The sequence below is a fragment of the Heterocephalus glaber genome, unplaced genomic scaffold (assembly GCF_053883595.1).
Source record: "Heterocephalus glaber isolate CG9 unplaced genomic scaffold, H.glaber_assembly_v1.0 deba00000943, whole genome shotgun sequence".
Taxonomy (NCBI): domain Eukaryota; kingdom Metazoa; phylum Chordata; class Mammalia; order Rodentia; family Bathyergidae; genus Heterocephalus; species Heterocephalus glaber.
In genome coordinates, this window is record NW_028258175.1 from 2,778,564 (window position 1) to 2,804,161 (window position 25,598).

Genomic DNA, 25,598 nt, shown 5'->3' on the forward strand with positions numbered 1-25,598 from the left:
GCACTCGGGGGAGGTTGGTTCCAGGGCAGTTGAATGGGGTGCTCACGACAGCCTTTCCTTTGCACCGAGCCCTGCAGGGATGCGAAAGGGCACTCCACGCAGGGGGGAAGGCACGTGCAAAGGCCCTGAGGGCATGTTGGGCAGAGTGAGGCCAGACTTGGGGCCCCTTGTGGGGCACAGTGAAGACTCTGGGGCTGTTTGAAGAGCAGTGAGAAGCCATGGGTGCAGCTCTCAGCTCTTCCTGGCTGCCGGGGAGAGAGGACTGGGGCAGAGCGGAAGCAGGGAGGCCGGTGAGGGGTGTGGCTCGTCGGAGCAAAGTCGGGCTGGGCCCTTGCGAAGTCTGCCCTTGCGTGCCGTGAGGGCTGGGTCTGGGGAGTTCGGAGAGGACCAGTGAGCCTTGTGCGCCGGCGGCTGAGCTCGCGTTGCTTCCCTCCACTCCGCTGACCACTCTTGCTTCACTCAGTATCTCTGGGAAAGCCTGTCTGGGACTCCACTTGGCATCTTTCTTTGTTCTGTGGCTTCCTTGAGCACTTCCCGGGGTGTCGCGGGGTGCGCCGTCCGCAGGTGACACCCTGCAGATGCTACTGAGTGAACGCAGGGGCTTGTGGGAAGCGCTGGGGCTGCCACTCCAGTGCCGATTTCTTCTGAGCTGCTCCCTTCTGCAGCTGGTCTTTCCTTGCCACCTCCACCAGGAGAAAAAGGATGCCACATGCGGTTTGCACCTGGAAGAGGAATTGCATTCTGTTACTCCCATCACAGCCGCAAGATCATGACTGGACTCGGGTTTTTGCAAAGCAGCTGTCACATACTTATTTGGGAGAATTATTTAGTGCCCACAGGGTAATGAGCCCTTGGGTTTAGAACTGTTAAGGGGTTCAGACAAGTTTTAGTGGTGTGCTGCTTAGAACCCTTTGGCATCCAGTAGTGATCAGGCTTTTACCATCCTAGATTTTAAAAGTGCCCTGATTCCCCCATATTTTATACCTAGATAAAAATTTGTGAACCAGCATGTAATTTGCATCCAAGTTTTCAGGCCTGACAGTTGGTGAATGTCCACCCCTTTTAGCGTTCATGAGCAAAGGTGTTGAAGGCTTCTTGCTCTGTTAATCAGGCATCATCCGGCCCTTCAGCCACCACACATTTGAAGTGCTCTTGCCCCAAGGGGTGGGGGAGAGCATTGTGTAGTGAGACATACTCATGTTGTAGAGCGTGTGCTGCTCACACACCAGCTTGCGCAAAAGTCACGCCAGGAGCATGTTACAGTGCTGTTTGGCCGAAGTCTGTGCGTGGTGCATCTGGGATGGATACATGGAAGTACTCAGGTTGGGTGGTGACCTTGGGCAAGCTCTTTGTGACCTCCCCTGCCCTTAGTTTCTTTGTTTCTAAGCCACAAATGCCACCATCACCATACAGTGCTGCAGGGAACCTGAGCAAGGGGTCAGGTGCAGTTCCAGCGGGGAGGGGCCCAGCCCCACCGGCCAGGCCTCGGTGCTGTCTCACCAGAGAGGCCTTCGGCAGCTGGGTTTTATACTATCTTACAAGAAATGTAATTTCCTTTATAGCGGAGTAACAGACAGTAACTCCTTTAGTATAACAGTGCACCTCTTGAGCTGCCCCAGGAGCTGAGAGGGGCCAGAGAAGCAGACGCGCCCTCAGCTGTCTGTCCAGATCACTTCCTCCCCTGAGCCCCGTCGCCACCAGCAGGTGTCATCATTTCTGCCATGCTGGCCCAGGCCAACTGCACGGGTCTCCCGGGGGTGTCCAGCCAGGAGGGCCGGCTGTCCTTGGGCGGCCTGCCTGCTGGCCCTCACTGTCGCCCGCAGTCCAGCCCCTCTCTGGATGGGAGCGTTCCTGCACACTGCAGTCACTCTTCTCAGCAGCCAGCGCCCAGCGGCCCAGCTCCCTGCTGCTCTCCCGAGCTTGGTTTGCTTTGGTTTCTAGGTGTGGTGCGCTGCCCAGCCGTCCCGAAGAACAGCGCCGACCACGCCAGTGACGAGGAGGGCAGCCTGCGGAAGGAGCAGGAGAAAGCCGTTGACAAGCACAACCTGGAGCGCAAGTGCGCCATGCAGGAGTACACCACGTGCGTCCCCCAGGGCGTCCCCCCAGGACAGGCCTGCCACCGTGCTGGTCCTAGCTCCCCCAGCTCCCCAGTCTGGCTGGGGACGTCGGACCAGAAAGGCCCGCATGGGACAGAGGTGTGGCTGTAGGTCAGACCTCACCCTAGACATGCTTTACTTAGCGCCCTTTTATTTTATTTGTGTATTTATTTATTTTTGGTACTGGCCTTGAACCCAAGGCTTCAGCTACATCCCCCAAGCCCCTTGTTATTTTAAGACAAGGTTTCGTTAAGTTGCCTGGGCTAGGCTCAAGCTTAAATCCTCCCACCTCGGGCCCCCAGGGTACTGGGATTACAGGTGTGCATCACCATACCTGGTTCCCTTTGTTTTAAAAAATTCCATCTTTTTTTTTTTGGTCAAAATTTAGAAGTTGGGGAAAATCTGGATTTTTTTCTTTTAAACTTGTAAAGAAGTGGCAACCTGCTAACACTACTCTGAATTCCTCACTTCTCCTTGTTGGGTATCTTTCCGGGAAGTAGGTGTTGATTATGCAGGAAGTAGACACCCCACCCCACCCTGTGGGGTCTGTTTACCTTTCAGGGGCAGCCGGGAGATCATGGATGAAGGCCACATCCCTGGCGACGGGTTGGGAGCCGCTGGACTCGATTCCAGTTTCTATGCACACCTGAAACGCAACTGGATCTGGACCAGCTACATCATCAATAAAGCCAGAAAGGTGGGCTCCGGGGTGTCACAGGGCTGTTGTCACCGCCCACCATCATCCTGTCCCTTTATGGCACGTGACATCTGAATTGATAAAACCAAAGGTGACCAGAGGCCTGAACGTTTGCTTATGTTCTTATTGAAGGTGCATTAGGTAGGCCCCAGAAATGTCTCCCTGGCTCATTTCTGTCCCTGTGGGTTCTGTCTTATTCTGTGACTCAAGTATTCCTACAGAAGAGTCCTCTAAGAGGGCCACATGTGGGGACAGTGGCTGAGGCAGCTGGCTCCTCCATGCAGCCACTTGGGCTCCTGGGGTGGTGGAAGCTGCTCCTCACCCAGGGCTGTTTGTCTTAGGAGAACATCACTGCAGAGAACGGGCTCACAGTGAGGCTCCAGACGTTTCTGTCCAAGCGCCCTTTGCCACTCGGAGCTGCAGGTATGTGTGCCGGGCACCCACCCGGCAGGTGGCTGTGAGGTCCAGGGCCAGAGTGACGCCTGCACCTCCTGCTTGGCTCCTGCAGGACTCTCCTGAAACGCTGCATCATGTGCTTCTTCCCAGGCAGTAGTAGGCTGCCCCTCTGGGGGGAAGCGAAAGCGGGCAGTGAGCTCTCTGCCCACCGGGAGCAGTTTGGGATGGAGCGGGAGCCCACACTGGGCCGAAGCCGAAGGGTGAAGGGCGGCAGAAACCAGAAGCGGAAGCGGCTGAGGAAGGACCCTGTCAGGAGGACCAAGCGGAGGAGAAAAGGTTCGTGTGGGTCGTGGATGTCCAGGCCCAGCCTGCGCTCAGGGCCCCTCTGTGCTCAGATGCAGGTCGCCTCATTCCCCAGTCCCGAGCAGGACCCTGTGGCAGCCTCAGGCTTCCCTGCTCGACCCTGTCCTCTCTGCCTTTTTGTCTCTCGGGGCCTTTCCTTTAGTAGTTCTTCTGTTCAGATTTCTAACTTTACCAGCTGAAAAGTCCTCATCACAGTGAGCCAGATGCTGCTCTGCCCTTCGCTCACCTGTGCTATCACATTGATGCTCATCAGGCCAGAGTCAGAGCCAGGTTAGCATGAGCTCCACCTTGGAAGCTGGGAGTCATCTAAGCCTGCAGAATCTCTTCACATCTGATGCAACCCCACCTGTGGCTTATATTTGCCGTTGTGGTTTCATCAAATCCTCCTGCCTCAGCCTCCCGAGTGCTGGGATTACAGGCATGCCCCACCATGCTTGGCTTTCTGAGGAGTACTTAAACAGAAGGGCACAGGGTGGTTAGGGTGTCAGTGTCTGGAGAATGGAATGGCTCTAGCTAGTTCATCAGAGAAAACAGTGCTTAAATAGAAACCTGCTTTTATGGTTTATTGGCTGGTCTGGCTAACACTTCATGTGCCATCCGGTGCAGCGGCCTCCTTCATTTAGCCCACTGCCGATACGTGTGAGGCCACTTTAGCTCAAAGATGGGCATCTGTCTCCGGGCAAACTGTGGCGGGGGTGTCATCTTGAATTCGGATTTCCTTACCTCACCGGCATCTCCCTCTGTTGGGAAACACTAAACCAGCGGGAGTCAGTAGTGGTGTGTGGAGAGGTCCCGGAAAGCTCCAGGTGAGGACTCAGGTGCGGCTCCCAGGTCTGCATGAGCGATGGAGTGGCGATAATGACACATCTGTCCCGTGAGGTTGCTCCAGAGTATTGCCCTGGTTGTGTGTGGATGTACATGTGTGCATACAGCCTCAGCCAGCGGTGGCAGTGAATGACCTGTAGTGCTGCCAACTGCTATTATGAGTTGGCCACTGCTTTGTGCCAAAGACCATGGTAGGCATTTTGTACCCACTCGTTCAGTGCCGGGCACGGGACGCTTGGTCCCCTGGGCCACAGAGCTCATCACCTCCCAGAAGGCCCGAGGCTCCACTGTCGATGGTCTCACTTGCTCAGCGGCTGCACCGAGTGTCTGGGTGTCTGTGTAAGGCACCCTCAAAGGATGTAGCATCCTGGTGGGGGCTGCTGGAGATTGGCAGATAGCTAGAGCCCGCGCTCAGGCCGCCCAGCTGCCACCCAACAGTCTAGCTGAAGTTCAGCGGCAGAGGAGGAGGAAGCCTGTGGGGTCGAGTCTTCTGCGGTCCCTCGGGGTGAGGGTGGACGCAGTGAGAACCTGGTACCATGAGCTTGGCCAGGCTGACAGCTGTGGCCTCCACTCTCCACGCGACAGCTCCAGGACAGCTGTTGGAGGACCCCTCAGCTCTCCCCTTGGTGATTCTAGAGGAGCTGCCAGGAGCCAAAATCAAAAGGCCGCGCTACCACGACGAGGCCGACCAGAGCGCCCTGCGGAGGATGACGCGGCTGCGTGTGTCCTGGTCCACGCAGGAGGACGGGCTGCTTGTGCTCTGCCGAATCGCTAGCAACGTCCTCAATTCCAAGGTACCCACTGTGCTCCGCCTCCCGGAGCCCCCGCCCTGGGACTGCTCCCTGCATCATCAGGCATTTCCTAGACCACTACTGCTCACACCGTTCCCAGCTCGCTCATTTCTCCCAGCCTTCAGCTGAGTACATCGAAGTTTCTGCCTCACTGCAGGCAGAACAGCCCAGCGCTGTCCTGTCTCTTCCCTGGGAACCTAACCCTTTCTTGTTCCTCTCCTCTTCCCTGGCTGCCTGAGCAACACGCTGTACCTTTCAGCAGCTGCTCATCGCGTCTGGGAAGGCTTCACTGAGCCTGCCCAGGGGAAGCGGCTGCCTGGTCTCCCTCTGACCCCTGGACTCTTGCTTCCCGCGGGGCTCTGTTGCTTCTGCAGCTTGGTGGCCACTGGAGTGGCTGTTCCTTACGGCAGAGACACTTGACCCAAGGCACCACCCTGCCCCATAGAGGCTGAATCCGTGTGGACCGGTGACGGAGCGTTTGCCCGGCTTCCGCACCACAGCCCCACACTCGCCCTGCCCTTTCCGCCTGTGTCCCGGTCCTTGGCCCTCTGTCTAGCAAGCACTTCCTTCCTGACGCCCCTGAAGGTCCTGCAGCCCAGCCCAGTTCATCTCCCACCGAGTCTTCCCAGCGTGTCACTGCCTGCTGGGCTCAGTGTTCCTACCCTTGGTGCTCTCCTGGTCGCCTCAGTCTGCAGCAGGGTATGGCCAGATGTCCAACCAAACTGCTTCACAGAGGGCACCAGCGCGTGAGCTCTGCCGCTGTCCTGTCCCAGGCCCTGCAGGCCGTCATGCAGCCAGGCAGAGTAGGTTAGGTAGAGGCGGCTCTGAGAGCCGGGCGTCCTGGTCTCTGGCGTGGCCCATGATGCTCAGCACCTGCAGGCCTTTAGCTCCCGTCCTGGCCCATTTATCCCTCCTTCTCACCCTGTCGCCACCCTCGCTCGGGGAAAGCCTGCACGGTGACCATGGCGCCCCGATTCTGTCCCCCGCACTCGCAGTGGTGTTTCCATCAGTGCTGACAGTGGCGCTCAGGAGGGGCCTCCGCACCCCAGTCCACCTTCCGGAGTTTACAGCATCCCGTGGGTGCATCTTGTTCTTGGGCCGTAGGGAAAGTCTCCTGTCCTTAAGCACCTTCCTGTGTGTGATTTTCTGAGGTGTTCGGTCTGCTAACTGGGCTCCTTCTCTACAGTGTGACGTGGAGCATGCAGGGCAGAGCGGCACTGGGCTGTGAAAGGCAGGGCACTCTGAGCAGTCAGTGCCCTGTAACCTCCCAGCTATCGGCCTTCCAGTTGGTGCCTCTCACCCCTGAGGGACCCTCCGCTGGGCACTGGCCAGAAGACACGCTTCCCACCGGACACGGCGCAGGCCCAGTTAGCGTGGCTCGGCAGACAGGGGAGGGACAGCCCTGAGTACTCTGAGGAGACAGGCTCAGTAGGACACATTTTTTCCATTAGTTCCCTGTAATGTGGGCCCCATGGATAGTGATTTTCTTTCCTTGCTGTCTCTGCAGGTGAAGGGCCCGTTTGTCCCCTGGCAGGTCGTGCGGGACATCTTGCATGCCACCTTTGAAGAGTCTCTGGATAAAACATCTCACTCTGTTGGACGAAGAGCTCGCTACATTGTGAGGAACCCACAGGCCTATATGAACTACAAGTAAGCCACATTTGCAGCTGGCTCTCTCCAGGGCGTGACTGTTCCAGCTCTTCCAGACCATTCTCTTCTCCTTTTTCACGTGCGCTTGGCTTTCACCTTTGCTAATGTGAAATAGGACGAAGTGCACCAAGCCTGCCCGCAGGCTGTCGGGTTGCTGCAGTTTGCGAGTAGGATCATCCTTGATCAGTCAAGGGCCAGGCATGATTCTGCGTGCTTCCTCGAACTGGGCTTTAGAGAACCTTGTGAAGTAGAGAAAGGGACAGGCTCCCTGGCTGCAGGACCCTGAGCATCATCCGAGTGTGCGTGGTGAGGGCAGACGCAGAGCAGAGCTGCCCCGCGTGACCGCATAGCCGGAGTGTGTGTCCCACAGCCTATCTGCTACGTGAGGCTGCCCACCGGCTCCCCCTCGCAGGCCAGGCAGGGGAAGCACTGCTGGCCCCACCGGACCGTCCTGCAGTTCCCTCCCCAGGAGGACTTGAGTGGGAGGGCAGAGAGTGTGCAGCCAGCATGCAATCAGGACGTGGGGGAGTGAGGGGAGGGCGGGGCCCGCCACTTCCACACTGCTGAGGGCTGGCCTGTGTCGGTTCTAGGCCACACACTCCTGTGCCACCCAGACCCTAGGGAGAGATGGGCCCGGCCCAGCCCGGCCCGTGGAAGAAGCCCAGCTCTGTGCAAGGGTCCCGCCCTTGGCACCAGTGTCAGGCAGCACCTTGGCCCCCACCAGATGCTGGTAGCCCCTCTCTGCGTCCCGATGACAGCCCCTGCAGAGCGGAATTGCCCGAGGAGAGCCAGGGGCTTCCTGGGTGGAGCTGCTTTCCCTGTGCACAGATAGCGACTTTCCCAGCTGTCTGAAAGAGCTCTTCCCGTTGGGAAAGTAGCCCCGGAGCCACACTCTCTTCCCTCTCGAGGCCACACGAGCCTGTGGAGAGAGGGTGTGAGTGTCAGGGTGACAGCGACCTGGCAGAGATGAGGTCTGAAATGGAGGCTCCCTGTCCCCAGCTGATGCCCTTGCTCTCCCCAGCAGTAGCCCAGAGGGCCCTAGCGTTAGAGGCCCCAACTTCATTCTCAGGGCCCGATGAGGCTGTCTCCAAACCGGGGAAGCAGTGATGCCCAGAACAGCCACACCTGTCCTGTCACCCTGGCCTTGGGGTGTGTGACCTCAGCAGTCAGCAGGTCCCTTCACCCCGCTAAGCTGTTAAATGGAGTGACAGTGCTGCTTGGGACAGGACTTGGGGAGATAGCAGGCACCCCCTCCTGTGTGTATCTGACCACTTACACATATACACTGTCTTACACCTCCCTTGGTCCTGGCCCAACCCCTGTTAAGCCAGGGAATGGAGAAGGCTGATGTTCTCCGGGAAGACAGAGGCTCCGAGGAGCCCTGGGCAAGGTGTGAGCAGGGACCAACCCGACTTCTTTCAGGTTTGGCTCACCCCGAGTCGGTTGTTTCCAAAAGCTCCTGTCATCCAGCAGGAGCTTAAGTAGATCGCAGTCACAGTTAGCCAAGGCCAGACGTGTTAGGGCTGAGGTCTCCTGGTGTCTGAATCCTCGGCTCCATCTTTGTCTTCCTATGCAGGGTTTGCCTGGCTGAGGTGTACCAGGACAAAGCACTGGTTGGCGATTTCATGAACCGAAAATGTGACTATGAGGACCCGAAGGTAGGCCCCATGCAGGAGCAGGCCCAGCATGCTTTGAAAGCTGGTGTTGAGGTCCTGGCTGGGTCCTGGGGGTTCCTAGTGCCTTTGCCAGCCCCCAAAGCACGGATGCTTATCTTGCTTATTTGGGAAATCTGCATGTCAGTCCTTTGGCTTTGGACTTCATCTGATCTGGCTCCAAGCCCCTGTTTCTAAAGAGGCTTTGGATCTGACATGCCACTTTGAAATGCTGCTGCCTCTCGGGCCCATTTGGTTGAGAAAATAAGACAGCTGTTTAGAAGTTTCAAGCAGCCACACTTCTGGAAAGCTGCTTCCTGAGCTTGCTGTCCCATGGTGGCTGACAGGGAAGGAAGCTCTGCTGCCGGCCCAGTCTGCTCGGCCATCCCTCCCTGAGCTGGCCCGGCTCTGCTGCGCATGGGTCAGGCCTGCCGCCCTCCCTGTGAGGGAGCTGAGTTGGATAGGCAGAGAAGTAGCTGGCTCCTGCCATACAGTGCAGCCAGCTCCCGTAGGGGAAGGCACAGGCCTATGAGGGCACCCAGGGGTATCCGGAATGCTCTTGGGTGCAAGCCTCGCAAGCCTCAGCCTCACGGTGACTTAGGACTTGGTTTCCCCAGCTGCCAAGTGGCTGGGAGGTGGCAGTGCTGCCCACGGGCCGGTGCATAAAGCAGGGACGTCAGTGGTGCCCAGTTCATTCTGTCACTCTCCATCCTTAGTGGTCACCGGTCCATCCTGTATCAGTCACCCTGCACTGCAGGCCGACTCCCAGAGCTGAGGGTTCGCCACGTAATCTCAGGGCAGGCAGAAGTGGGGAGAGGGGCTGCCCGGGGCCCGCCTTTCCCAGCATACCCTGGATGGCTGGGTACAGATGCCAGTGCAGGGACAGAGGGTGCAGAGATGCTTGACCACTGGGTTCCAGGAGGCCCAGGGCTTGTCTCCCGACCAAGTCTGCTGACCGCACTCGGAGCAGGCATGCTGAGGCTTCTCAGGTGCTCAGCACTGCAAGGAGAGAAAGGCGGATGCACTGGGAGCAGATGCAGCAGGGCCCAGTGCACTGGCACAGCTCTGGGCCCCTGTCTCAGAGCCGAGTGGACAAGGCTGTTTATGAGAGCGGCCACTACGGATCAGTTGGGAGGCACAAGGGTGGGAGGCCAGTAGGAGCCGCGCTGAGATCGGGTCAGGACAGGCAGCAGGTGCAGGAGGGGACGGGTGTGCGTCCTCCAAGGGAGTGGGGCCTGAGGAGGGGAAGGAGCCCAGCTTCCACGGCTGCCCGAGGACCTGGACCCAGGAAGCACGGTGACAGGGGCAGCAGGGGGCTGCGGGCAGGTACGGGGAGCGTCTGGGGAGCCCGTGGGCCGGGAGAGCAGGCCACAGCGTGCTGTTAGCCCAGGGGCTGCGGACTCGGGACGCACTGATGGACGTGGGCCGCCTCCTGTGTCGGCTTCCTCACATGTGACCGCTCTGGTCTTGGGGACACAGGGAGGCCGAAGCAGGGGTTAGGGCTTCTAGGGCGTGGCTGCTGTGGACGTTTGTCACCAGATGTTCCTCAGTACGTCTTCAGAAGCCTCCTTCAGGAAAAGAAAGGCTCAGTGTTTCCCTCTCTTGGGGAAGGTTTGCGCCAAGGAGTTTAAAGAGTTTGTGGAGAAGCTCAAAGAGAAGTTCAGTTCCGCTCTGAGGAATCCCAACCTCGACATCCCAGACACGATGCAGGAGCTGTTCGCGAGGTAGGTTCCCTGGGCGGTTCCTCCAGGCCCTCCGGAGGAGGCCGAGGCCGGCTGGGCAAGACTGCGACCCCTGCCTTGCTGGCCCCCATGTGGCTCTGCGGGACTCTCCGGGACCGCGGGTCTCCCATGGGGCTTCCGGCCCCTCGCGATCCTCCTCCCGCTGGGTCCCTCTGCCGGCCTGTCAGCCTTTGTCTGCTAGCCGGCCTTTCGCTGAGTTTTCTCATTCTGCATGAGGACATTCCAAGCTGTAAATAGAGGGGCCCACCCAGGGCCACTGCCAGCTGCTGCAGGGGCCATGTCCTGTGCGGGCCCAGTGCCCCAGGAGGAGCCTGCGCCTCCACTCAAGCGCGGGCCCAGGGCGTGACCATGGGCGCCCTGCCTCCCTCCAAAGCCCGCTCCCTCCAGCTCAGCCCCTGAGATTCTGGACAGCGTATTTGGGTTTCAACACAACTGTGAAAATGTAAAGTCTTCGGTTCTCAGCCTCATCCCAATGTCCCTCCCTTCTCCCCGCCGCCCTGATGGAAAAAGACCCTTGCCCGATATTTCTGAGCTTCTTCCTGTGTGGGCTGGGGTTCGCTGGTCGGTCCTTCTGTGACCCGCATGTGCCTGTGCTCCCTGCATTTCTGTTGGAGAGCTCGCTCTTCCATCCTTTGGCACGATGTGAGTGCAGTGTCCGCCCCGCATCAGGCCCGGTGAGTGACTGGTCATTTTGCAGTTGAACCCTTCAGCTGTTCTCCAGGTTTTGTTTTTGTTTTTGCAGTAGAGCAGTGCCCAGAATTCCCAAACAGAGTGATTTATGTTCGCCATGGAGGTGTTTCAGCGGACCACTTGCCTATTTGTAATTTATGTCCCCATATATTATCAGTAAAGTTTAGGGCAACTTTTAGTTCTAAAAGAAGACAATTTTTCCCGGGATGTAGCTCAGTGGCACTGTGCCTGCCTGGCAAGCTCAAGGTCCTGAGTTCCATTCCCAGTACCGAAAAAATAAATAAATAAAAGAAGACAGTTTTAAAAAGGTTTTCAAAGGAGAGCTCACAAACTGTTTAGGAAGGGTTCCGGCGCCTGCCTTGCAGGCACAAGGTTCCGAGTTCGAGCCCCAGTACCAAAAAAAAAATGTTATTTGTTTGGGCCAGGGATTTAGCTCAGTGGTTTTGCCACCTGCTGTGCAAGCTCAAGGACCCAAGTTCGATCCCCGGTACCGAAAAAAAAAAGAACTGTTTAGGAAGGACGAGTTGTGGTTGTAACAGCTCAGCACTAATTTTGATCCTGACTGTTCTGGCAGGCAGGGCAGAAGAGAAAACGGTTCTGTTTTTCCTGTTTGACTAAAAGCAGTTCACACGTTTTTCAGAAAAGGTGCTTTTCTTGGCACCAGATTTTAGGAATTTACTGTTGCAAAGATGAATTTTTACTTCAGCTTGCTAGAAACCGAGAATATCTTGCAAGTGGCTGTGTTTTTTTAAAAAGTTAGTTCTGTGATATGATCTCCTTGTTTTGAATCCGATCCAGTATTATGTGAAACTCGAGATGAAAAACTAGCCTGCCATTCTGCCATTTAATAAAGCTACTCTGTTGGACATTTATTTATGTATTTATGTATTTATTTATTTATTTTGGTATCAGAGATCGAACTCGGGACCTTGCACTTGTGAGGCAGGCAGCAGAACCACTGAGCTACATCCTTGCCCCCTGTATATTTATTTTTTAGTTGACAGATGACAGTTGTATATATTTATGGGACACACTCGGGTGTTGTGTTGTATGTCTGTATTATAGAAAGATTAGATTAATTAACATCCATCAGCTTACCAGCTTACATTTTTGTGGTGAGAATGTTAAAAATCACTTCTGTTGGGCCAAGGATTCAGCTCAGTGGTTCCACTGCCTGCCTCGCAAGCGCAAGGTCTCGAGTTCGATCCCTGGTACCAAAAAAAAACACCAAGAAAAATAAATCACTTCTGTTAACAGTTTTGAAATACACAGTGTGTTATGAACCGTGGTTCCATGCAGTGCGTAGACCACAAGACCCTTCTCCTCTAGGCTGAGTTCGTCCCCTCTGGTCAGCTCTGTCCCCTCCCCACAGCCACTTGTTTATGCTTCATTCTGTGACCGACTGGCCCTTTACATTGCTTTTGGGTGTTTCCTTCGTCTCCTTTCTTGCACTTGTGTTTTAGTCGCGGCCCAGTTTTACCTCTGCTCCGTTAGCAGTGTGCCGCGGACCCTGCCAGTCCTGCCGCCCGCTGGCTTTGTGACTCCCTCCCAGCCCACACTGTCAGGCAGGCCGTGCGGAGGCCGGGACACGCAGTGTGCGCACTCACGTGTCCATGTGGTGTTCAGCTTTAGGTGAGCTTGACGTTCTCCCGGGAGCCGGAGCCGGAGCCGGCGTCAGGGAGCGAGTGAAAGCGGCTCTGCTGTGGGCCCTGGCGCACACAAACACTCTTCTGTTTCTCACGCAGGTACCGAGTTTTGGCAATTGGAGATGAAAAGTACCGGACGAGGAAAGAGGACGAGCTCAGCAGGTGCGTGCTGGCGTGCAGAGGGCCTGGCCCTCGGCTGCTTCCGGCGCACGCGGGGTGACCTGGGGCCGCAGGCAGCCAGGCCCGTCGGGGGAGTGTTGTCTCTGCTTCTCCCGTGCTCAGCAGTCTTTTCAACAGAGCCCATGAGGCCCCCAAAGACCACATCTTCAGTGTCCGATCCTTTCTGAAAAGTCTGCCCCCTTCTAACCTTGCATACCCGTGGCCGAGCCTTATGGTGCTGCAGGAAAAAGGTTCCAACTCTCAGCCCGCGAGCTCGGCAAACAGAGCTCTCCAAAGCCCCGCGTTTCAGTCCTGCCTTGTGTAATCAGTAGTCAGTCTGGTTCAGTAGGATACCGTTCTCCATGGAGAAAGCCCCTTTGAGAATTAGAGAAGGGAAAATGTAGTTGTCCTGTAAACGGTTCCAGGTTACTTCACAGCTCACCCACTGGGAGAATACTTTCCTACAGAGCTTACCAGCTGGTTGAGGCATAAAAATACCACTTTGTGTGTGTGGGGGGGTAGCTTTGGTGTGCACATCACCTTTGGGAGACAGAACTTATGGAACTGAGAATCCCCTGAAATGAGCAGTGCCCACGCCAGCAGCTCACTGCTGTCCCCTCTCTCAGCGTGGAGGACATCCAGTTCCTGGTGCTGCAGAACCTGATCCAGAGCACGCTGTCCCTCTCCAACAGCCAGGTGAAGTCCTGCCAGTCCTTCCAGGTGAGTCCCAGTGTCCCTCAGCATGGGGGACCAGGGCCGGTGGGTGCTTGTCCCTGGGTCCACCTTCCCTCCCAAAACCAGGCCTCCAGCCCTCGCTTCTGGTGTCTTACTCATTGGGGTTTTTTGTTTTATTTTTTTTTTCGGTACCGGGGATCGAACTCAGGACCTTGTGCTTGCGCAGCAGGCGGTGAAACCACTGAGCTAAATCCCCGGCCCTCGTGGGGGTCTTGCTTGGTTTTATTTTATTTTTATAGTACATGTTCAAGGCCTGCAGCTGGATGATCTGGTGTACATTTTGGAATGATAGCCACACAAGGCTAGTTAATGTGTCTGTCCTGCCACAGAGTTAGCTTTTTTCTTTTCTGCGGTGAGAACTCAGGCTCTGCCATGGCTCATTGCAGACACGCAGTCCCTGTCGTTGGCTGCAGCCACATACTGTACACTGCTTGGATCTCCAGAGCTGATCATGTGCTTGCCTGGAGCTCAGAACCCCCTCGACCAGTGTCACCCCCTCTTTCCATCATCCTTGGGGTGCGGGGACAGGGTTCAGCAGCCTACAAAGCCCTCCCAGAGCCGCAGCTTTAAGTCTCCGATGTGAGGCAGAATATTAAGCAGATGAGGAAATGAGGCATGGACCAGGAACTGGGAGCCCCTGAGCTTTGGCGTCTCAGGCCACCTCCTGAGTCGTGGTTCGGGTCCTGGGACGGAGGCTGCCTTTCAGGGGGCTGCGCATCGTCTGTCTCCTGAGGACTGAGGAGGATGAGAGGAAGGCAGGGCCTGGCAACCAGGCTGTGCTGTATTTAATCTGCAGACCTCACGGCCTGCCCCTCTGGCTTCTGTCAGCCTAGGTTGGGGTGAGGGGAGAACATGAAGCAAACAGAGGGGTGTTGGGTCCCAGTGTCGGGGCGCCTCAGAGTCCGCTGGGAGCAGCCAGGGACTGCAGTGAGGAAGACAGGCTGGGCCCAGTCCCCATCCCGAGGGGCCAGGGCGCTCCGCAGAGAGCCCGCACAGGCCAGCAGGGCGCTGCACTCGCCTCAGGACCGCCTTGTGCCCTCCCAGGGCTGGGCGGGGTGGGGGGTCGAGGAAAGTGCTCGGCCAGGCTGGCTGCCCTGACGGAGTGGCCCGGCAGCCGGCGAACTCTTCGCCTCTGCTTCAGCCTGTCACTCTGGGGTGGCTGCCTCCTGGGAGCAGGGCTGCCTCGACACCGAGTCAGAGCCCGGCGGCCACTCTCGCCGTCTCTCGTGCAGCCCTCAAACCCTGCGTTTTCTCGAGCAGGTTTTATGCACAGCGAAGTGCGTGTCCCAGACTGAGGCTGCCACCGTGCTGGGCGCCTCACAGCCGTCCGGTGTTTGTAGCCGAAGAGAGTGGAGCCCTGGTTAGCCTGAGCAGGAATAGATAGGATGGGGCAGTAGTCCCCAAAGGACAGCCGCAGGCCCCTGGATTTTTGTTGGACTCCCGCTGGTTTACTAGAAGACAGCAACAGAGCCAAATGTGGTGGCGCACGCCTGTAATCCCAACACTTGGGAGGCTGAGACAGGATTGCCACAAGTTTGAGGCCAGCCTGAACAACACAGCAAGACCCTATCTCAAAAAACTAAAAACAGCAACAAAAACCTGTTTTTAAATTTATTGCTAACATTGCACATAAGAACCCATCTTTCTGAGTTTGGCTGGCAGCTGTGGAGGGGACTTCTGCTCCCCTGCCCAGTGGTGATGCAGGGCTGGACAGGACCCCAAGGATCCCTCCTGTCCCGCCTCAACCAAGAAAGCCCAGCCCAGGAGGAAGGAAAATAGGTTACGACCAGGCGATGGCAAAAGCCAGGCCCAGGGCTATCCCGCTGCTGTTTCTCCTCCAGTCCCTATGCAGGGGCTTCCTGGCTCACGAGGCCGCCCGAGGACTGGGCTTAGGGACGGGAAGGACTCCTGCGCTGCCCGGAGATGCGGCCTAAGAGGGCGGGGGGGCTGCGCAGTCCGGGAGGTGGGGGTGGCCTTCCTGGGACAGCCCGGCCTCGCCAGAAGTGAGGGATGACTCTCGTTCCCCAGGTCACCGCGGTGCCCACATGCCTCTCCACAGCAGCGGCCGTTTGGGGATCATGTGCCCCAGTGACGAGGCTGCTCTTCTGTCCCTGGTGCCTCCCCGGCTGGCAGCGTGGCTCAGTGTCACTTTAAGCCCGTGTACCTCACTGAGCGGTCTGGGAGGGGCTCTCCTGGAGCTGGTGTGTGCTAGGTATGAGGGGCCACGGCCCCTTGAGCCAGTCCTCGCCAGAAATGGCGGTGGGGACCTTGCTGCTCCTACAGTCCTGTGAGCAGCTCTTCCCTAGTGGAGTCCAAGTCCGCAAGACTCAGCTGCCTGGCGCATCAGTGTCATGGTGGCATAGGGGCCTGTGCGCTTGAGGCAGGCTCCACATCTGCTGGGAAAACTGGGTCTGAGCTTTACATGGGTGAGTGCATTTCAGCCAGAGATTTAGCTCAGTGGTTCCTGTGCCTGCCTTGCAAGCACAAGGTCACAAGTTCGATCCCCGGTACCAAAAACAAAAAAACAGTGTGTTTCAGGCAGAGCCACTCCTACAGACAGTGTAGGACCGGAATACAGGGCCACCTCCTGCAGAGGAGCGGGACCAGCAGGGTTTGGATTTGAGGGGAAGCATGTGAGCCGAGTCAACCACATATAGATCTGGGGGGCCTTAGCTTTTTCAGGAAAAGCCAGCAGGCCCAAGGAGCTGGAGAGCCAGGTGGAAATCAGGAGACCGGGCTACAGTGGTACACTATCCCGCTCATTGTCCCTGTGGGTCCTCAGAATGGTTGGCTGTTGTCGAGCGCCAGAGGGAAGCCATTAAGGTTTTGTAAGCGGGAAAAGAGCATATGATCTGGTTTCAATGTAAAAGGGTTGCTTGGCTGCTGTGGGAATGGTCGGGCTGGCAGGGAGGTGACCCGTAGAGAAGCAGGGAGACCAGGGCTGCAGGCTGTGATGAGAAACGGCTGGCAAGGACCAGGTGGTGACCATGTAGATGGCATTGGTGTTTTTGTTACTTTTTGGTCGCTAAGACAAAATGCCTGACACCCACAGGTTAAAGGAGGAAAGGTCTATTTTAGCTCACGGTCTGTAAAGGTTCCAGTGCATGGTTGGCTGGCTCCAAGGCAGGGCGCATGGCAGAGGGGCATCACAGAGGGGAAACAGTCCGTGGCAGGCAGGCAGGAGCAGCAGACTTCCTTCTTTCCCTTTTTATTCAATCCAGGCTCTACAGGCCATTTGGTTGGTGCTGCCCATACCCAGGGTAAATCCACCATCCACACCCAGAACTATGCTAAGCCAGCCAGGGGCTAATCCATGTCCCAGAAACCCCACTTAGGAGTGTGTGAGGCTTTAGGGGATACCTGGATATGAGCGGTAACAGTTGGAGCTTGAGCTAACCCGCCCTGCCAGTGGTTGGCTGAGAGGCCAGGGGACAGTGACAGCAGCGGCCGTCCTGCACTGATTCTCAGTGTCTCTGCACCCAGAGCTGGGCTTGGGGTGAGCGCCATCCTTTCTCCCCAGTTGCCTGTGGTCTCGGGCAGTGTGGCGCGACGGGGTGCGGGCTGGGATTGTCAGCTCCCCGGGCTCCTCCAGTTACACACGTGCACACACGCACGCACCACCACTCCCACCTGCAGGCCCATCAGCAGCCTTCCCGCGAGCCTCATGCTGTGGCTCCCGTGTGTCCGCACTCACCGCCCCTGCTGTCCACAGATGTTCCGCCTCTACCGTGAGTACAAGGAGCCGGTGCTGGTGCGGGCCTTCATGGAGTGTCAGAAGAGGAGCCTGGTCAATCGGCGCCGGGTCAGCCACACAACAGGCCCCAAGAAGAACCGGGCCCTGCCCTTCGTGCCCATGTCCTACCAGCTGTCGCAGTCCTACTATAGGTGGGTCCCGCTGTCTGGCTCCTGTGAGTGTGTGTGTGTGTGTGTGTGTGTGTGTGTGTGTGTGTGTGAGAGAGACGCAGGTCTGGGAGGGCTTTGCTGGTGTGTGTGTGTGTGTGTGTGTGTGTGTACGTGTGTGACGCAGGTCTGGGAGGGCTTTGCTGGTGCTTTGTGCAGGCCAGGCCTGCGCCGTGCCGTTGGTGTTAGGGTATGCTGCAGAGCAGGCATTGGCCCCCCACCCCCGCCAGGCGGGAAGAGCCATCACATCAACGGTGGGGCCAGTTAGAAGCCACCCTCTGCCCTGTGTGACGTCAGTCCTCTGTCTTGGGGTTCAGAGGCCCCTGAAGCCTCCTGCTGCTCCTCCAGCCCGTCTGCAGCGCCTGTACCTGCAGAGCTGAGGTGGGGGTTGTGCTAGAGCAGCCTCCTGCTGGAGCCTCCGCCAGAGGGGCTTCCACTGTAGCGGCACTGCTGGTCATGCCTGGGTGTTTGGTATTCTGTGCCACCAGCCTCCTGGTCTCAGGCAGAGAAGTCTTGTGAGACTTCCAGGCCGTGTCGCCTTGCCAGCCTGCCCTGGCCCACTCTGGGGCCCGGGATCCTCTGCAGACCAGGCAGACGGCAGTGGGGGTCTTGGTGCTTCTGCCCCATCCCTCTGCCTCTGCCTCCAAGCACGGCTGCTTCCCAAACGTTCACCCTTGTGACCTCAGGCTGCATTACCTTCTGGGAAGGTGGCACAGCAGCAGGAGACACAGCCACCCGAATCCAGTAGCCCCGACCCTGAGCACATTTCCCAGCCGCTTGGCCGCCCGTGCGCCTGAGCAGTGGTGCCCCTTCCCGCCAGCGGCTCACCCCCTCGGGCCCCGCGGTAGCCTCCAGAGGTGTGAGTGGCAGTGTGCCCTCTCCCTCTGAGGTCAGGGTTGGCTTTGGGTGCTGGTCACCGTCCCATCAGGACACTCATCCCTCACTCCGCAGCTGTTTGTAGCGGGTGCTGCAGAGTGAGGCGGGACTCGGTCGGGAGGAGGAAGACGGGTGCTGCGGGGCGCAGACACTGCACCTCCTCGAGGGCCGGACCGGCCCGGGGGTGGGGCGCCTGCGGCTGTGACCCTGATGAGCTGTGCCGGGCCCCTCGATGCCCTCCCGGAGCTGGCCCTGCGCAGGCCCTGACGCCCTTCTGTCCTCGCAGGCTCTTTAACTGGCGATTTCCCAGCACCATCTGCACAGAGTCCTTCCAGTTCTTTGACAGTCTCCGGGCTGCCGGCAGGCTGGACCAGTCCGATCCTTTTTGCTTCAAAGACCAGGATAACAGTGAGCCCCCAGCTGGCATGGTGGCATTTTCCCTGGACGGCCCCGGCGGACACTGTGCGACCGCCCTGACCCTCTGGTCCCTGGGCCTCGTTTCCGTGGATGTCAGGATCCCAGAGCACATCCTGGTGGTGGACAGCGCGATCATGAAGAGGTGGGCGCCAGGCGGGAGGCAGTGGCTGGGGCCATTTTGGGGCGGGCCCGGCACCACCATTTCCTCTGTTTCTCCGTTGGGACGGTGCCTTTCCACTCCGTGAATCCGCTGAATTTTGCTGCTTTGTGTCTGGCGCTGTGCTGGGCATGTGCGAAGCAGCGCTGTGGACGGGGATGTGGAGCTCGTGGGCCGGCCTTCCCCATCCCTAAGCCTGGAGGGGGGCGCCTGGCCAGGGACATGGGAGGTTTCCAGCAGGGGGAGGCGGCTCTGCTCTGCGGGGACAGGGTGCAGAGAGCCTGGCGAGGCTGGGCGGGCAGGAGCGCTGAGGCCCGCTGGGCTCTAGCAGGGGGCTGCAGAGGCCCGGCCCGGCCGCCCCCAGCCCCGGGTGTTGCTCCCTTCTCAGCCTGGGGAAGGATGGGGCCTTGGAGGACGAGGAGGACGAGGAGGAAGACCTGGATGAAGGCACGGGGGCCAAGCGAGCGGGCGTCGAGGTGAAGGCGCACCAGGCCTCCCACACGAAGTACCTGCTGATGCGGGGCTGCTGTGTGCCCGGCCTCATCAGCACGCGCAACCTCAACCCCAACGACAGCGTGGTGGTCAACTCCTGCCAGGTGAAGTTCCGGCTCCGCTGCAGCCCGCTGGACACCCAGCTCAAGCCCGCCGGTGAGTGTCTCCAGGGCCCGGCCAGGGCGCACCTGGCCACACCGTGAGCCGCCCTTGGACCCGAGTGCTGGAAGGCCCTCCCCACGGGGTGCTGCACCCGCACTCAGCCTGCTCTGGTCCGGGGCCTGCCCACACCTCCCTCCGGGCCCGGGCCTCCCTGCGCCCCACTGACACCCCTTCCTGCCTGTTCTCAGTCAGCCTTGGTAGCTGTCAAAGGAGTTCTGGACTGGTATGCTTTTTAAAAATTAATATTTTTTCCCTTAATTATTTTTGTGGTTCTGGGGATCGAACCCAGGCCCTTCACACTGAGCTACATCCTCAAGATTTTATGTCTTTTCTTATTTTGAGACAGTCTTGCTAAGTTGTCCAGGCTGAGCTCACACTGTGGATCCTCCTGCCTCAGCCTCCCAGAGTGCTGGGATGACAGATTGAGTTGTGGACGTTGATGCAGCTGTTAGATGTTGTCTTAGATCCCTTGCTGTGAAGCATGAGAACCCAGCTCACTCGTGCTCTCCTACTTCCTTTACTTCCAAGATGACGTTCTGTTCAGTTCTTCTGTCGATCACCAGTGAAGCTAGGTTTCTTAATCCTCTCCTCCCCGCCCCTCCGTGTAGGGAGTCTCGCCCTCCTGCACAGCCCACAGCGGAGGGGCTTGCTGCTCCGCAGTGTCACCTTCTCCTCCTCCCTCCTGTCCTCCCCCATAGCTGATGTCTGTGGTCCTTGCTGTCCATCTTGTGCCCACGGTTGAGTTCCGTGCTTTGTGTGCAGTTTGGCCAGGCAGAAATGTAGTGGTCCTGCACCTGTGGTCCTAGCAGAGACGTCTCCTGTAGGCAGCAAGAGAAGCCACGAGGCAGAGGAAGGAGAGACCGGTGTATTGCCAAGGCCTGGGGCTCCCGTGCCCAAGGGGCAGGCGGCACAGAGCCCCTAGAGCAGCGTGGCTCCCAGAGTGCCTCTGTGGCCTGCGCTGTTCCTGAGCAGGCTGTGCAGGGCAGGGCTCCAGTCCGGAGCTGCAGTCGGTGTGCAGTGTCCCCAAAGGTGGCCTCATGACTGTCAGGGAGCAGTGTGGGTGCTGGAGGGAGGGTCTGCCTCCGGGTCAAGGGCCTCACTCTGAGGCAGGGCTTCAGGCGGGCTGATTTGATCTCCCTCTGGTCTTCGCAGACCCCTCTCTGCAAGAGCTGACGGAGGGGACCTCCTGCCTCCCCAACTCCTTCACCAGGCTGATGGAGCCGCCAGGAAACATGGTCAGCCGGGAGGAGTTTGCCCGCCATGGGGTGCTGTCTGGGTACAGCCCCGAGGACCTGTCTGCCGCCCAGGAGATCTGGCAGGCTGTGGTCTCCGCCGGCTGTTTTGGGATTGACAAGGAGAAGCTGAGCAGTCAGTTCTTGGCCTTGGAGAACACGGCGGGCTCCAAGACATTCCAAGACTATATCCAGGTGGGCTCCACCACTGGGCAGCCTGGCCCACCGCCTGCTGCAGCTGGCCTGAGTCTGGGCTTTGTGGGAGTGAGTCTCTGTAAAAGAGCTGAAGTAACATCAGCGTTCAGAGATGAGGCTATTTCACCTGAAATCCGAGCCTTTCCTGAATGTTAGGGTTGGATGAGCCCCAAGCAGCTGCTTCTGCCCAGGATGGGCTGAGCCCTCCCTGGCCTTACATGTCACCTGCCTTGTCCCTCAGGCTCAGGGGCCCTTGAGCCTGGATGTCCTGCACAGTCCGCAGCAGCTGAGCAGTAGGGTGTGGCTCAGAGAGAGCCATGTTACGGGGACATCCAGCCACCTGCGGTCTGTTGTGGGCCAGGGCTTCGGACCGTCCATGCTCCAGGGGCTGGGAGACCGAGTTCAGGCGGGGCTGCTGGAGGAGACCCACCATGTCTGCTCCGAGTCGGAGTGGAACAGCGCTTGTGTTTATCTGAGCAGCTCTCCGCCCACCTGGGATCTAATTGTTAATAACCTCTCGGGGCACCGTAGCCCTGGGAGGTGACCCGAGCCCAGAGAGGGATGAGGAGGTCCTAAGGCTGTGGTGCAGAGCCCAGGGCTGCTCTCACTGACAGTCAGAGGGAGAAGGGCCAGGCGGCTCCACTGCCCCTCGCCCTGCCCAGCCACCCAGACCCGCGTGGCAATGGTGGCCGCTTTGTTGGAAGAGCCTGGGTGTCAGGTCCCGGGGTAGAGCGTGGCAGGCAGGGGAGACTCGCAGTCTCCAGCCTCGGTGACTGGGTTGTGTCCACCCGTGAGGTGCACACATCTGGCTTGTTCTGTGAGCAGCTGCGCCACTCCAGGACGGGAAGAGCCTGCCTGGGCCTCGTGTCCGGGGCAGCTCCAGGGCTGGAGGTTAGGCCCTGTCCTGGGCTTGCTGCCCACTGGGGACCTGGGCGTGGCGACATGGGACACCGTCTGGCCGGCACTGTTGAGCCTCCTTCTTGTCCTAGGACCTCTTGGCATGGAGCCAGGTGCTGGAAGTCGGCAGCAACACCGTCCGCCTGGTGGCCATGGCCTTCGCCCGCCCCTGGCTGCTGCACTCAGTGCGGCTGAAGGACACAGAGGAGGATGCCCCGGCCACACTCCCCGAGGGACCTGCCAGCGAGAGGCTGGCTCCGCCTTCTCAGAGCACCAAGCGCCGCCCACGCTGGGCCAGCCAGAGCAGTGACACCGACGCCGACACCGATGCTGAGTATACCCGGAAGCCCCCTGCAAAGAGGCTCATGCTCCAGCACGTGCACTGGGCCCCTGGCCCCAGGCTGGCAGCAGAGGAGGGGGTGGAAACCCTGGCTTGGGCTCCACCCCTGGCTCTTGAAGACCCAGGTGCAGGGGGCACCGGGCAGGAGGACCAAGAGCGAGGCCTGCCCAGCTCCCTGGGCCCAGAGCCGCTGAGCACTCAGGCCCAGCTTCCAGAGGGCTCGGAAGACCCCAGAGGTACTGACCTCCACCCCACCCCAATTCTCTGTCCTCCGGTTGGGCTGGGGGTGGAGAGCGGCCTGGGGCTTCTGGGAGAGCAGGCGGTGAAGGCAGCCCGTGTGTCTCCATTTCCCTTGGACTGCTTGGGCCAAGCGTTTTGTGTGCTGCCGCCTGTGGCCAGGACTTCGGGGTAGAAACAGGTGCCCGGCTCCCCGTCGCCAGGGTCCCTGCCCTGCCTGCACACTGCTGGCTGCCCGGACGGTGGATGCCAGAGGCTGGGACTGTGGTCCTTCCCGTTGCTGCCCTACCCTGTCCCACTGGGCGCTCGTTGAATGAGGGAGGACAGGTGGCCTCCCACGCTAAGCCCTTCCTTCCTCTCCTCAGGGCTCCTCGATGCCACTGGGGCTGGTGGCCTCTCCCAGGCACCTCCAGAAAAGTGAGTGCAGGTTCAGGCTCAGATTCAGGCCTGGATGGGGGAGGGTGGGGCGGGGAGGCTCATCCTCGGGTGCCCAACAGGTGGCCCAGTGTGTGACTGGCAGGAGGGCCCCGGCTGTGGGCCTGGGGCTGCCCCGCACCTCGGCTCCCCCGGGACTCTGGGGGCTGCAGTGACAGAGACCTGAAGGGCCCAGCGCGGCGGGGTCTGGGTGGCCACGGTGCTCGCTCAGCAGCCTGAGCCAGGCATCTCCTCAGCGGCGGCCCTGGGCCTCCTCACAGCCCCATTGCACAGATGAGGAGAGGCCCGGGTGCAGCTGCCCTTGGCCAAGCCCAGCCCTGTGTGAGCAGATGACCCGGCTCGCTCGCACCTCTGTCCGGTGCCATCCTCGTCCTCGGGACTTGTGCCTCCTCTGCGGCAGTCTGCAGGCTGAGCTGGCCCGGGCTCACACTGAGCGGGGGTGCTGCACCCTTCGGGCCAAGGAGCCGCCCTGGCCAGGCCTCCGGGAAGACCCACGTGGCCCATGGCCCAGCTCCCAGCTCCTAGAGCCGGGCCTCACCTGGCGGCTGTGTGTCTGGCTTGTGCCGAGCCCACCCCACTCCTGCGCTCAGAGGGCAGTGTGGCAGCCCAGTGGCCAGGCCAGGGGTGTAGCCAGCATGAGCTTGGCTAGAGGGGAGGCAGCGGCCGGTGCAGGGGGAGCTGGCGGGCCCGGGCGTCCGGATCGGCCTTCTCCTGCCCCTGACTGCCCTAGGTCCCTGGCTGTGTGGCCTCGGTTCCAGCTGCATGTGAGCAGGGCCCCGTCATGGCCCAGCAGCGGAGCAGGGCTTGGGGGAGGCAGACCGTCCGGGGCGGTAACCTCTGTGAGCCTCACAGGGCTGTCCCTCACCGCAGGGACTGTGAGGACATCTGCTTCATCGGCCGCCCGTGGCGCGGTGTGGATGGCCTCCTGAACATGCCGGTGTGCAAGGGCATGATGGAGGCCCTGCTCTACCACGTCATGAGCAAGCCCGGCGTCCCTGAGAGCAGCCTGCTGCAGCACTACCAGGGCGTCCTGCAGCCTGTCGCCGTGCTTGACCTGCTCCAGGTGCGGGGCCTGCGGGCTGGGCACCCAGCTCCCCGGGATGGTCCCCCAGCCGGCCCTGGCACAGCTCCAGCTGCAGGAGCAGAGCCGCTGTCTCAGGGTCACCGCTCAGCCCCAGGAGTGGGGAGGGTGCATGACGCAGCTCACGTGGCAGCGGGAGAGCGGGGCTGTGTGCCCAGGCCCTGGTCGGGCAGCCGCATCCATCCCAGTGGGGCTGCCCCGTGTGCCTCAGCCCACAGCCCCAGGCCCTGGCTGCTTGCCAGTTGGCAACTAGAAGTTCAGCGTGAGGCTTCTGAGCGTCCGGCAGGGCGGGCCCAACTCCCTGTCTCCCGTAGAAAGCTGCTGCACCTGGCGGCCGTGTGCCTGCCCTGCAGGAAGCATGGTGCGCTGGTGGCCCCAGTTGGCACAGTGCCCTTCCTGCTGTCACCGCTCCTGCCCCTGCCCTGTCCAGAGGGTGTGTCCCGTGACCTGTGACCGCCGGCAGGTGAGTGCCAGCCACACCTGCAGCCTCGGGCCTGCCTGCTGTGTTTGCAGGGCCTGGAGTCTCTCGGCTGCATCCGGAAGCGTGTGCTGAGGAAATCCCCCACCGTGTCGCTGTTCTCTGAGCCTGGCGTGGCAGGGCCCGGGCCTGAGGTGCCCTTGGGGCTGAGTGGCAGCACCGAAGCCTTCTATGAGCCCACGCTGGACTGCACCATCCGCCTGGGCCGCATCTTCCCGCCCAAGGTCAACTGGAACAAGTGGATCCACCTGTAGACCTGCCCTGGCCACACTGGTCCCCCGGCACCCCTAGGATCAGACGAGCCTGGAGCAGATAGGTCTGTGTCCAGCTCCTGTGAGGGGACAGTGCACTGGCCAGAGCCAGGGCCTGCGGTTCCTGCTGCCCCCGGACGCTGGGCAGAGGGCGCCCTGGCCCGCTCCTCGGCTCCTCTGGGCCGCCCAGGAGCCTGGCTCTCCACCCTTGGCCTGTGCATCCCTCAGCCAGCGGGGTCCCCGCCCTCTGCTGCTCCTGCTCCCTTGGCCGCTCAGCCGCTTCTGTGGGCATGTCCTGCGCTCACTCACTCCCTGCAGCTGCCTGGCCTCTGAACCCAGCTCCAGTGAGCCTTGGAGGGGTGGCTGCTGTTGCCACCACTGCAGGCTGCCGGCTCTCCGAGTGCCCAAGGGCCTTGCGCACCATAGCAGGAGGCCCACCCGAAGCCCCGCCCCGCCCACCAGAAAGGTGGTCCCTGTAGGTCCTGGTTCTTTTGTTTTGTTTTTTCAGCCTCCTTCCTCATTTACAAACAAGTCCTCTGGCGTGTATTTATTTATTTTTTAATTACAGTGGAATGAATGCACTTAGCTTAGCATGTTTCTGCACGGTTGTCCCTGGGGCCCCTGCTCAGCTGAAACAGCCGGGAGTGGCTGTGCCTAGGAAGGCAGGACAGGGAAGCCAGCTGAGCCTCTGTGTTCCCCACTGCAGGATGGAGGCGTGGGCAGCCCTGCCCACCCCCTTGGCCCGGGACCCCTGCATCGGCCCCAGGTCTGACCCTCACCAGCCTGTGGGAGGGGTGCAGTCCCTTGAAAGCTCTCTCTGGCTGACAGTGTGTAAATTGTTTTCAGTTACTGACATTTTTTTAAATGTGTTGGTTTCACCTTTAAACAATTTAGACATCTGGCTTCTCTTGAAAGATAGCTGCAGCGGCAGTGGCCTTGCCATCTGTGTGGGACAGGCAGGGTGCTGAGCAGAAGCTGCTCGCTTGGGTGGGACGAGCCTCCTGGT

The 25,598-nt window shown here is 59.6% G+C and overlaps 1 protein-coding gene across 5 annotated transcripts in view; it reads left to right on the plus strand.

Annotated features, from left to right (window-relative positions):
* Gtf3c1 (general transcription factor IIIC subunit 1) overlaps positions 1–25,173 on the plus strand; it is a 67,232-nt gene extending 42,059 nt beyond the window's left edge. For 2 of the 5 annotated variants that reach the window (XM_013076307.3, XM_013076308.3), the window contains exons 20-37: positions 1,942–2,080; positions 2,658–2,793; positions 3,135–3,216; positions 3,340–3,525; positions 4,963–5,171; positions 6,676–6,818; positions 8,395–8,476; positions 10,082–10,194; positions 12,648–12,710; positions 13,334–13,427; positions 17,155–17,327; positions 18,505–18,777; positions 19,181–19,440; positions 20,599–20,873; positions 21,863–22,346; positions 22,713–22,764; positions 23,653–23,845; positions 24,377–25,173. In XM_013076307.3, coding sequence (XP_012931761.1) covers positions 1,942–2,080; positions 2,658–2,793; positions 3,135–3,216; positions 3,340–3,525; positions 4,963–5,171; positions 6,676–6,818; positions 8,395–8,476; positions 10,082–10,194; positions 12,648–12,710; positions 13,334–13,427; positions 17,155–17,327; positions 18,505–18,777; positions 19,181–19,440; positions 20,599–20,873; positions 21,863–22,346; positions 22,713–22,764; positions 23,653–23,845; positions 24,377–24,595 — 3,176 coding nt within the window. In that variant the 3' untranslated portion in view covers positions 24,596–25,173. The remainder of the gene's footprint in view (positions 1–1,941; positions 2,081–2,657; positions 2,794–3,134; positions 3,217–3,339; positions 3,526–4,962; positions 5,172–6,675; positions 6,819–8,394; positions 8,477–10,081; positions 10,195–12,647; positions 12,711–13,333; positions 13,428–17,154; positions 17,328–18,504; positions 18,778–19,180; positions 19,441–20,598; positions 20,874–21,862; positions 22,347–22,712; positions 22,765–23,652; positions 23,846–24,376) is intronic. The other 3 variants (XM_004855997.4, XM_087208828.1, XM_087208827.1) reach the window with 2 other exon arrangements.
* The last annotated feature ends 425 nt before the right edge of the window (positions 25,174–25,598 follow it).